Below are 12,669 nucleotides of genomic sequence, written 5' to 3' on the forward strand. Positions count from 1 at the left end.
GGTATGTCTTGTTAAAAGATCATTTGTGGAATTTCTTTCCTTGTTAATGCGTTTGAGCCAATCAGTTGTTTTGTGACAAGGTAGGAGTGGTATACAGAAGATATCCCTATTTGGTAAAAGACTAAGTCCATATTATGGCAAGAACAGCTCAAATAAGAAAAGAGGAACGACAGCACATCATTACTTTAAGACATGGTCAGTCAATCTGGACAATTTCAAGAACTTTGAAAGTTTCTTCAACTGCAGTTGCAAAAACCATCAAGCATTATGATGAAACAGGCTCTCATGAGGACCGCCACATGAAAGGACGACCCAGAGTTACCTCTGCTGCAGAGGATAAGTTAATTAGAGTTACCAGCCTCAGAAATTGCTGCCCAAATAAATGCTTCACAGATTTCAAGTAACAGACATACAGTTGAAGTCGGAAATATACATACACTTAGGTTGGAGTCATTAAAACTTGTCCTTCAACCACTCCACACATTTCTTGTTAACAAACTATAGTTTTGGCAAGTCGGTTAGGACATCTACTTTGTGCATGACACGAGTAATTTTCCAACAATTGATTACAGACAGATAATTTCACTTATAATTCACTGTATCACAATTCCAGTGGGTCAGAAGTTTACATACACTAAGTTGACTGTGCCTTTAAACAGCTTGGAAAATTCCAGAAAAGCTTCTGAAAGGAGGTTTACCTGTAGATGTAACATCTCAAGACATCAGTCAGGAAGTTAAAGCTTGGTCGCAAATGGGTCTTCCAAATGTACAATGACCCCAAGCATACTTCCAAAGTTGTGGCAAAGGTACTGGAGTGGCCATCACAAAGCCCTGACTTCAATCCTATAGAAAATGTGTGGGCAGAACTGAAAAAGCGTGTGCGAGCTAGGAGGCCTACAAATCTGACTCAGTTACACCAGCTCTGTCAGGAGGAATGGGCCAAAATTCACCCAACTTAAAGCTTGTGGAATTTGACCCAAGTTAATCAATGTAAAGGCAATGCTACCAAATACTAATTGAGTGTATGTACATTTCTGACCCACTAGGAATGTGAAGAAAGAAATATAAGCTGAAATCAATCAATCACTCTCTGTCACGCCCTGACCTTAGTTATCTTTGTTTTCTTTATTATTTCGGTTAGGTCAGGGTGTGACGAGGGTGGTATGTGTTTTTTTCTTGTCTAGGGTTTTTGTATATCTATGGGGTTTTCGTATATATCTAGGTAAATGTAGGTCTATGGTGGCCTGAGTTGGTTCCCAATCAAAGGCAGCTGTTTATCGTTGTCTCTGATTGGGGATCCTATTTAGGTTGCCATTTCCATTTTGGTTTTGTGGGTTATTGTCTATGTGTAGTTGCATGTTAGCACTCGTGTTATATACTGTAGCTTCACGTTCGTTGTGTTTCTTTGTTAGTTTGTTTAGTGGTTTTCCTTCATTAAAAGAAGAATGTATGCTTATCACGCTGCGCCTTGGTCTCATCAATATGGTGAACGTGACAGAATAACCCACCAAATCAGGACCAAGCAGCGTGAAAGGGAGGAACGGCGCTTTGTGGAAAAATGGACCTGCGACGAAATACTGCACGGTAAAAGATCCTGGACGTGGGAGGAGATTTTGGCAGGAGAGGATCGCCTACCATTGAGGCAGGTGGAAACTGCGCAGGAGGAACGGCGAAGTAAGAGAGGACAGCAACGACGTCGGGGAGGTAGGCCACAGAAACCCCAAGAAAATTTGGGGAGGGGACACATGGAGCAGTGGGCGAAGTTGAGGGGTGAGTCAGAGATTGTCGAGGAGTTATTGGACAGAATGGAGGAGAGTGAATGGAGGGGAGATTATGAGACAATCGAGGAGTTGTTGATGAAATTGGAGGAGAGTGAAGAGAGAGAGCTGTTGGTTTGGCGTAGTATGCATGGCATTCACCCTGAGGAGCGTGTTGGCTGTCCGATGCCACCTGTGTCAGTTCCTCGTACTCATCCTGAAACATGTGTTAAAGTTCCGGAACAATTGATGCCGGCTATACACACCAGGTCTCCAGTGTACCTTCACAACCCAGTGTGTTCTGTTCCTAATCCTCACACTCTTCCTCCAGTGTGCCTCCAGGGTCCAGTACGCCCTGTTCCTGCTCCTCGCACTCGCCCTGAGGTGTGTGTCCCCAGCCTGGTACCACCAGTGCCGGCACCACGCACCAGGCCTACAGAGCGCCTCGGCAGTCCAGTACGCCCTGTTCCTCCTCCCCGCACTTGCCCTGAGGTGCGTGTCACCAGCCCGGTACCACCAGTGCCGGCACCACGCACCAGGCCTCATGGTCGAATTGCTGCAAAGAATCCACTACTAAAAGGACACCAATAAGAAGGCACTTGTGTCATGACTGTCCTGATCAGATCAGGTTACAGGAGACCACAACCCTACAGATTATCGCTCAACCCCAACAGAGGAGGAGAAATATAGTGGTATGAAGATGTGGGGGTTTCATGACCCCTCACGCCCATTGTAAATCTTAGGCAACAGAAAAAATTCCTTTGTCCCCTCACTATGGAGAACCGGCCTCAGAACATTAAACATGCAATAAATGGACTTTGGAACAATAGTTTCCGTCAGCCACAATGGTGGTAATGACGATAGACGGAATATGAAAATTAATGTCATTTTTGTTTTGTTTTTAAAGGTTAAAGGGTGACGTTATTACGAAAACATTGTAACTTCAAGAGTTTTCCTAGTATATGCTTGATGTTTATACATTGTACGTTGTGTGTAAAATGTCCAAATCAAAGAGAATGTTTTGGTAAAGATGAAATGTGAAGTTAGTTATCTCAAATTGGATTTTAAGAAAATCTAGACCTTGCCTCTTAACTTGGTACGCACAGAGAATTTCCCTAAAGGCGGTTACACCCACTTCTGACCCGAGGGTATAAAACCTCTTTGGGCTGCAATCCCGTTAACGGGATGATATGACAACAGCCAGTGAAAGTGCAGGGCGCCAAATTCAAAACAACAGAAATCTCATAATTCAAATTCCTCAAACATTAATGTATCTTATACTGTTTTAAAGGTATTCTTGTTGTTAATCCCACCACAGAATCCGATTTCAAATAGGATTTACGGCAAAAGCACCACAAATGATTATGTTAGGTCACCACCAAGCCACAGAAAAACACAGCCATTTTCCCAGCCAAAGAGAGGAGTCACAAAAAGCATAAATAGAGATAAAATGAATCACAAACCTTTGATGATCTTCATCAGATGACACTCATAGGACTTCATGTTACTCAATAGATGTATGTTTTGTTTGATAAAGTTAATTTTTATATAAAAACATCTGAGTTTACATTGGCGCGTTACATTCGCTAGTTCCAAAAACATCCAGTGATTTTTGCATAGCCACATCGATTCAACAGAAATACCCATAAATGTAGATGATAATACAAGTTATACACATGGAATTATACCTGTCCTTAATGCAACCGCTGTGTCAGATTTTTTTTTAAACGTACGGAAAAAGCAAACCATGCAATAATCTGAGACGGCGCTCAGAACAATCAAGTCAAAATAGCCGCCATGTTGAAGTCAACATAAACTATAAATTACATGCTAAATATTCCCTTACCTTTGATGATCTTCATCAGAATGCACTCCAAGGAATCCCAGATCCACAATAAATGCTTGATTTGTTCGATAATGTCCGTTATTTATGTCCAATTAGCTACTTTTGTTAGCGCATTCTGTATACATATCCAAACGCTCGTTCTGGTCAGCGTTACGTCGGACAAAAACTTCAAAAGGTTATTACAGGTTGAAGAAACATTTCAAACTAAGTACAGAATCAATCATTAGGATGTTTTTAACATTAATCTTCAATAAAGTTCCAACCGGAGCATTCCTTTGTGTCTTCAGGAGCCATGGAACGCAGGTCGCTATCATGTGGAATTTGCGTTACCAGAAAATGGCTGACTGCCAGACACCTGATTCATTCTGCTGTCATTCAGTCCCACAACACAGTAGAAGCCTCATTCAAGTGGAAGCCCTAGGAAGTGCAACATCATTAATATCTCAAGGGGATTTCAATGATAACTGTGTTGAGTACATACCAGCCTCAGATTTCTCACTTCCTGTTTTGATTTCTCCTCAGGTGTTTGCCTGACATATGCGTTCTGTTATACTCACAGACATCATTTTCATTTTTCTATCCAATACTAATAATAATATGCACATATTAGCAACTGAGACTGAGGAGCAGGCCGTTTACTTTGGGCACCTTATTCATCCAAGCTACTCAATACTGCCCCCCGGCCATAAGAAGTTAAGAATGAACATACCAGACTAAGTGACCCGAGCTGCAGCAAAGGTCTGAGTAGACAACAAGCCCAAAACGCAACACAAGGTTGAAGACAAAGGAATCCTTTTCTACCCATACTACGGATGAATAGCTGCGTCTAAGCGGGTGAATTCAAGCTGGACCACCCGGTCTCCACCCCCCCATCGAATCGTGGTATATACACTGTTTTCATTCCTACGCTGTGAGCCCTGAGCTACAGGGCTGGCTGTCCTCAGAAGAACCCTTTCAGAATAAGGGGGAGGAATCAGACCATTAAGCAAAAAGGACACTGACATCGTGAGGACAACCAGAGAAGTGCGCCATCCGAGAAGACGAAACGGTCCACACAAAGACCCACAGCGGAGACCTTCAACACATAATTACATCATTATATTCTGACCCATAAGAGCGGCAGTTTGGGGCAAGGTTAGGGTTCAAATAAGCATAGCTGATAAATGCACCCAAATGTATATTTCTCTCGTGTACTTTCCCTTTTTCTCTTTCTCGCCAGAGTGTGTTGGCCCGTTGTACTCAGTTCTAATCAATAGCCTAGACTGTGTTTTGTGTATCTTTTATTATCATTTTAGCTTTCTAGTAAATAAATAATGAACAACAATTGGTGTGGTACGAACTCATTGGTGGGACTCGGGATTTTGCAGATTCACGGATTATGCGACGTTCAGAATGAGACTGTAGAGGAAATTGATAAATTAGCAACTATTGTAAAATCGATATTCTGATCGATATTCTAAAACAAATTTTCCCATGGTGCCCCAGGTTAATGAGTTAATAATTGCCTGATTCATTTAATCACGCAATTATAAACCGTTAATCATTCGATGAGCAGCAGTCGTCACATTAACTAATACAACGTCACGACAATTACTTGGGCTAAGAAATACAAGCAATGGACATATGGAACATTTCTGGGATCTGTTATTTCAGCTAAACATGTTGCGTTTATTTGCGTTTATCATTTTAACTGCTCTATTCTTGCCTTTCTCTATCAATCTTGAGGCTAATACAGGACTACCAACGTATTAAGTGTGCATGCTTGTGCATGTCTAGTCTAGAACATTTTCTCACCATGCCTTCTTAAAGGAATTTCTGTATAGTATTAGAGATTTTCTCTGGAAATATTTGTCTGATATACAGTTGAAGTCGGAAGTTAACATACACCTTAGCCAAATACATATAAACTCAGTTTTTCACAATTCCTGACATTTAATCCTAGTACAAATTCCCTGTCTTAGGTCAATTAGGTCACTTTGTTTTAAGAATGTGAAATGTCAGAATAATAGTAGAGAGAATGATTTATTTCAGCTTTTATTTATTTCATCACATTCCCAGTGGGTCAGAAGTTTACATACACTCAATTAGTATTTGGTAGCATTGCCTTTAAATTGTTTAACTTGGGTCAAATGTCTTGGGTAGCCTTCCACAAGCTTCCCACAATAAGCTGGGTGAATTTTGGCCCATTCCTCCTGACAGAGCTGTTGTAACTGAGTCAGGTTTGTAGTCCTCCTTGCTCGCATATGATTTTTCAGTTCTGCCCACACATTTTCTACAGGTTTGAGGTCAGGACTTTGTGATGGCCACTCCAACACCTTGACTTTATTGTCCTTAAGCCATTTGGAAGACCAATTTGCGACCACGCTTTAACTTCCTGACTGATGTCTTGAGATGTTGCTTCAATATATCCACATCATTTTCCTGCCTCATGATGCCATCTATTATGTGAAGCGCACCAGTCCCTCCTGCAGCAAAGCACCCCACAACATGATGCTGCCACCCCCGTGCTTCACGGTTGGGATGGTGTTCTTCGCCTTGCAAGCGTTCCCCTTTTTCCTCCAAACATAACGATGGTCATTATGGCCAAACAGTTCTATTTTTGTTTCATCAGACCAGAGGACATTTCTCCAAAAAGTATGATCTTTGTCCCCATGTGCAGTTGCAAACCGTAGTCTGGCTTTTTCATGGGGGTTTGGAGAAGTGACTTCTTCTTTGCTAAGCGGCCTTTCAGGTTATGATATAGGACTTGTATTACAGTGGATATTGATACTTTTGTACCTGTTTCCTCCAGCATCTTCACAAGGTTCTTTGCTGTTGTTCTGGGATTGATTTGCACTTTTCACACCAAAGTACGTTCATCTCTAGGAGACAGAACGCGTCTCCTTCCTGAGCGGAATGATGGCTGCGTGGTCCCATGGTGTTCATACTTGCATACTATTGTTTGTACAGATGAACATGGTACCTTCAGGAATTTGGAAATTTCTCCCAAGGATGAACCAGACTTGTGGAGGTCTACAATTTTGTTTCTGAGGTCTTAGCAGATTTCTTTTGATTTTCCCATGATGTCAAGCAGAGATAACGAGTTTGAATGTAGGCCTTGAAATACATCCACAGGTACACCTCCAACTGACTCAAATTATGTCAATTAGCCTTTCAGAAGATTCTAAAGCCAATACATCATTTTCTGGAATTTTCCAAGCTGTTTAAAGGCACAGTCAATTTAGCGTATGTAAAATTCTGACATACTGGAATTGTGATACTGTGAATTATAAGTGAAATAATCTGTCTGTAAACAATTGTTGGAAAAATTACTTGTGTCATGCACAAAGTAGATGTCCTAACCGACTTGCAAAACTATAGTTTGTTTACAAGAAATTTGTGGAGTTGTTGAAAAACGAGTTTTAATCACTCCAACCTAAGTGTATGTAAACTTCCGACTTCAACTGTATTTGAATTCATTTTCAGTACTCAGTTATGTCCTTTGCTGGTGATAACATCACATCTATCTAATTATAGGGTAATTCATGTGACGGATTAGGTGTAAAATTTCACCTCTGACTCTCACTCAGTTAGATAATATCAACTCTCACTTAGTTACATTACCAGATTGACCTAAAGATTACCCCTGGGCAAAACAGTTCAGAGAAGTACCAGCAGAGGGAGTACAGGCAACGTGAAAGTTTATGCAAGGATACATTATGATTGTGTGACAGAAAGGAAGTGAGTGTTTGCATGTGGGGGCGTACGTGCGTAGATATGTGTTATATGTATGTGTATGCACTGTATCCCCTACCTCAGGTTCTCTGAGCTAAACTCAGACTCCAGGAACTTAAGGAACTGCTCCCTCCCCACCTGATCCTTGAGAACCTCATTGATTCCGAACGCCCACCTCTTCACCCTCTGCTGACCTGGCTCCTTACTGGGGAGAGACACACGCAGTCAGACACCACAGTGTATAGCGGGAAACCTCAGTGAACAGTACACACTACACAGCTACAAATCATTATATTATTACCTGACATCCCTCGGGAGATGGTTTTCAGCAGTGCAACTTACAAAGCATATACTGGTACCACACACTATACTTGTACCAGTGTAAAACAACACAGATAAAACATTTAAAAAAGTAAAAAAGACAGTACAAGAAGACAAACCTGGCCTCCAGCTCCCACACAGTGGTGTCGTCTGAGATCCAGGGGTTGGAGGGGTCGGTTGGCGTGATGAAGGGGTCATATTCCACATATTGCTCTGTATAGGCCAACAAACTGGGAGAAAGAAAACAAACTATTCAGTTCAGTCAGGTAAAGTGGACAGAAAAGGTAACAATGTTTCATGCCGCCTGGGGAACTCAGGATACGACTAAGAGCAGTGCTATACAGTATTTGACCTTCGAAGATAGCAGGAAGTGAAGTAATCTAGCATATTTACTCAAACACAATAGTGAGTTACCCAGGCAACTAAGGATGGGAATCTACATTCTGTTCAGTGTTACGGCACAGTAAATGACAAAAAGCCTTAGTGCTGATGATACACATCCGGGTATTGTTTGGACTAAACACTTTTCAAGGTTGTCTAAGCTCTTAATTACTGGCTACAATAAACATGAAAGAGTTCAACAATGGATCAATGGGGGGGGGGGGGGGTGTAGAGAAGGAGAACGTAGCTCACCTCTCGGCCACTTTGGACATTTTCAGTCGATGTCTGTCTAATTGCCCTCCCCAATAAGTGATCTGGAAAAGCAAGGGGAAATAATATTTTGTGAATATATTATTGTGAAGAGAAAACCAACCAGGCAGTCCAGCACGCCCTACATTACCTGGTCCTGTAGCTCCTCCTCTGTGGCCGGCTTGGCCTCTGGGGCAGGGGTGTGGGTGGGGCTGTGGGTGCGCACATCATTCTGAGGCCCATATACAGACTGAGGCAGAGAGACAAACAGAACCCACCAAAGTCAAACTCGAACAACAGTATTTTCAAGTGACCTGTTATTCAGAAGCAATGGATTTATCAGACACTCTAACCTTTCTTGTCTTGTGGGGGTTTTTCATTCTGGAGGACTTCTTTATGTCAACTTCTGTTGTGTTTACACATCCGGGCTGGAGAGCAACAAAAATTAGCAGTATAAATTAATAAAATAAACACCTTCAGAGAGCATTCTCTGCTTCTTCTTATTGATTCACTAGCGGCTCAGTTAGGACTGTTTAGTGAACTGTTTAGTGAACCCAGCAAACCATAGCCTACTTCTTCCATTGCAATTTGCTGCATGCGCAGTGAAATATTAATGTAAAATTTCTAACAAAAATTCCAAACAATCAATGTGTCACTGAGAAATAAAACATATTGTCGGTACGTCGTGCATGGTTAAACAAAGGGTACAATCAAGGCATCCTCCAGGATCACGGTGGTTAAGTGGTTTGACGAGGCTGCTGTGAAATCAGAAAGGAACCTGATTATAATGCTCCGAGAATGCATCAATTAATCCTGTTATTTTCCAATTAAGTTCATGGCCGGAGAGGCAGATCCATTCCCGAGTGGAAGCTAATGCTAAGAAGGATATGTGTCTGAATGGATGATGAGGTCAAACAGACCACTGGAGACCTCTATGTTAATTTTTTTGGGGGGAGGAATTGACAGTACAGTAATAACATTTAGATATTACAGTAGACAAAGAAGAAAGAAAAAATCTCTGCCTTTACCAAGCTCTGAAAATGTGACTATTATCCAAATCCATTACATTATTGACACTGAACGGTGAAGGAAATTGCTTTGAGGACTGAAAAAATGCACAGGTTACGTCCTTTGTCATTTTATTAAAAAAAACATCTAATAAATAATCCATGAAAATTAATACAATTTCTAAGATAAGAACAACTTAGGTTGTTGACAATTAATATTTCTAAACATGTATGTATGACAAACGACAACAATATTGCACAAAGGAATACTAAGTTTACTCGATTCAATACCTATCGTGGAAGTTCAGCGCTATAGCGCGATTTAAATTTAAAGGCAATGTTACCGTGTTCACGGAGACTGCATTCACAGTATTCGCTGCATATGTCGGCTCAATCGGAAATTAACTTAAAATTGTAATTATGCTACAAAGCTGAACTTCAACGATATGGATTTAATTTGAGCACAGCCTCCAATTAACTGAATACTGCAGTGGAAAATTTGCCCAAATACTGTAGCTAGATGTTATGTTATGGAAATAATGTGACTCTTGAAGCATAAGATTTTAAAAGCACAATAAACTCACCACAGGTCTGTGCACATCCCAAAATGCTCTTTCTTGACTATCGAGAATTTTCCTCTCAATCTTATCCCTTTTTTTGTCAACTCTGAGGAGATACACAGTACAGGCAATTACTTTTTTGGTATTTTACAGAAACATATTTTGTGTAATTATTACTGTTTTTTCTTTGCCACTTCCCCTGGCCTAAAATTTGGTGTTATTAGGAAACTGATGAGAAGTGGTAGTTAGAGATGAGGGCATATCAACGCATAGAGTACTACATTTGTTTCATTTGGAAACTTACTTTGCTTGTGCTTCTGCTTGCATAAATATGAACTCCCATTTTCTGGCAAATGCTCTCTGTAGCCTCGCTAAGCTCTCCTGAATCAACAATAAGCATAAAAAATCCAGACAGTTATCCCATGACATACAGTGGCTTGTGAAAGTATTCACCTGCCTTGGAATTTTTCCTATTTTGTTGCCATACAACTTGGAATTCAAATATATTTTGGGTGGGTATGTATCATTTTATTTACACAACATGCCTACCACTTTGAAGATGCAACATATTTTTTATTGTGAAACAAACAAGAAATAAGATATAAGAAAACAGAAAACTTGAGAGTGCATAACTATTCACCCCCCCCCCCCCCCCCAAAAAAAAATCCTTGTATCCATTCATTCAATTCTGACCAGTTTCCCAGTCCCTGCCGATGAAAAATGATGGTATTTTTGGGTTGATGAGAGGTGTTGGGTTTGCGCCAGACATAGCGTTTTCCTTGATGGCCAAAAAGCTCAATTTTAGTCTCATCTGACCAGAGTACCCTCTTCCATATGTTTGGGGAGTCTCCCACATGCCTTTTGGTGAACACCAAACGTGTTTGCTTATTTTTTTATTTAAATGGCTTTTATCTGGACACTCTTCCATAAAGCCCTGCTCTGTGGCGTGTACGGCTTAAAATGGTCCTATGGACTGATACTCCAATCTCCGCTGTGGAGCTTTGCAGATTCTTCAGGGTTATATTTGGTCTCTTTGTTGCCTCTCTGATTAATGCCCTTCTTGTCTGGTCCGTGAGTTTTAGTGGGAGGCCCTCTCTTGGCAGGTTTGTTGGGGTGCCATATTCTTTCCATTTCTTTAAATAATGGATTTAATGGTGCTCCATGGGATGTTCAAAGTTTCTGATATTTTTTATAACCCAACCCTGATATGTACTTCTCCACAACTTTGTCCCTGACCTGTTTGGAGAGCTCCTTCGTCTTTGTGGTGCCACTTGCTTGGTGGTGCCCCTTGCTTAGTGGTGTGCAGACTCTGGGGCCATACAGAACATGTTTATACATACTGAGATCATGTGACACTTAGATTTCACACAGATGGACTTTATTTAACTAATTATGTGAATTCCGAAGGTAATTGGTTGCACCATATCTTATTTAGGGGCTTTATAGCAAAGGGGATGAATACATATGCACAAACCACTTTTCGTAGTTTTTTTTAAACAAGTTATTTTTTCAATTTCACTTCACCAATTTGGACTATTTTGTGTATGTCCATTACATGAAATCCAAATAAAAATATATTTCAATTACAGGTTGTGATGCAACAAAATAGGAAAAACGCCAAGGGGGATGAATACTTTTGCAAGGCACTGTAATACAATAACACAATAATACCAACAGAACAAAAGGCTTTCGCTGTGAGGATACAAATCAGGCTGATATCAATATGAATTACTCTACTGCTAACAAAATAAAGAGAGAATTGCGATATGAACAGAGAAGACCTCTTACCGCCTCATAATCTGCTAGCTCCAGACGAGCTTTGTTTTGCATTGTTCTTTTGCACAGGTAAACAGCTGAGAGACAGAACAAACGTATCAGAAAACAGAGAAAACTACTGTTGACAGATGCTGGCTGTTGATCAAGTTTTACTTTGCCAAACCCTTCCTGCAACAGCTGCAGACAAGGCCACAACATTGAGATGCCTCTGGAAAAGTAAATCCCTATGACCAGAGTATAATGTGGCTTGTTAATGCACCTTAACAAAATCCTTAACTGGTCCTAACCTGTTTACCGAAACCACTCAATGGCCAATCTAAACTAGCCTGTAAATTACACAGGTCAATAACCATAGCACGTCTGTGAAATTGAACAGGGACTTGGATGGAAACACCTTCCCTCCCATTCCATCAATATTACTCCAACCCTCTATCCCTCTCTACACTGACCATCTGTAGAGATTTCATTATTCCATTACCCCTGTACGTGTATTCATTAGAAAGTGTCAATCATGCCAGTCTGTTGTCTAGTACAAAGTAATTAGAGGTTCCCTAATGCTATGGTTATTCCCATTTCATTCATTAGTCTTCCTACCCCAACACAAAAGGAGAGGAAATGAATGTGCTTGGTGTTAGCTATGCGCTACAGGTGTTTAATAAACTCAGCTTTATTTCCTCTTTTATCGGTTTACACAATCAAACATCTCCCTCGCCTGGTCAATCCCTTCCCCCCATCTCCATTTCCCCCCATGCAATCAGCACTTCAACAACACAATAGGGACGAATCAAAGAGCTGCATTGGGGATGCAAATGGGTCTCTATATGGCTGGTGTGGTTCTTGCAACTCACATACAAAATAAGACTCAAATTAACATAGCCCTATCTTTTCCATTAAAGCACAATTTTTGGTTGTTTTCTTCTGCTAAGCTGGAGCGTTGGGTTACAATGTACAGCATGTCAGATGCTATACAAATGTGTGCCTAGATTCAATCCAAAGGTTTGAAGATCCGTGCTATAGCGCAATTGAAATTTAAAAGCAATGTTCCTGCGTTTGCGGGG

At 40.9% G+C, this 12,669-nt stretch overlaps 1 protein-coding gene across 3 annotated transcripts in view; it reads right to left on the reverse strand.

Moving 5' to 3' along the window:
- The window catches only part of LOC110502525 (regulator of G-protein signaling 7), a 123,334-nt gene that overhangs the window by 5,887 nt on the left and 104,778 nt on the right, over window positions 1-12,669 (reverse strand). For all 3 annotated transcript variants that reach the window (XM_021580600.2, XM_021580599.2, XM_036960074.1), the window contains 8 exons: window positions 11,624-11,688; window positions 10,140-10,216; window positions 9,860-9,941; window positions 8,622-8,696; window positions 8,420-8,518; window positions 8,272-8,333; window positions 7,758-7,868; window positions 7,397-7,522 (listed from right to left, as the gene is read on the reverse strand). In XM_021580600.2, the coding sequence (XP_021436275.1) occupies window positions 7,397-7,522; window positions 7,758-7,868; window positions 8,272-8,333; window positions 8,420-8,518; window positions 8,622-8,696; window positions 9,860-9,941; window positions 10,140-10,216; window positions 11,624-11,688 (697 nt within the window). The remainder of the gene's footprint in view (window positions 1-7,396; window positions 7,523-7,757; window positions 7,869-8,271; window positions 8,334-8,419; window positions 8,519-8,621; window positions 8,697-9,859; window positions 9,942-10,139; window positions 10,217-11,623; window positions 11,689-12,669) is intronic.

This window comes from Oncorhynchus mykiss, chromosome 23 (genome assembly GCF_013265735.2).
Source record: "Oncorhynchus mykiss isolate Arlee chromosome 23, USDA_OmykA_1.1, whole genome shotgun sequence".
In the NCBI taxonomy this organism is placed as follows: Eukaryota; Metazoa; Chordata; class Actinopteri; order Salmoniformes; family Salmonidae; genus Oncorhynchus; species Oncorhynchus mykiss.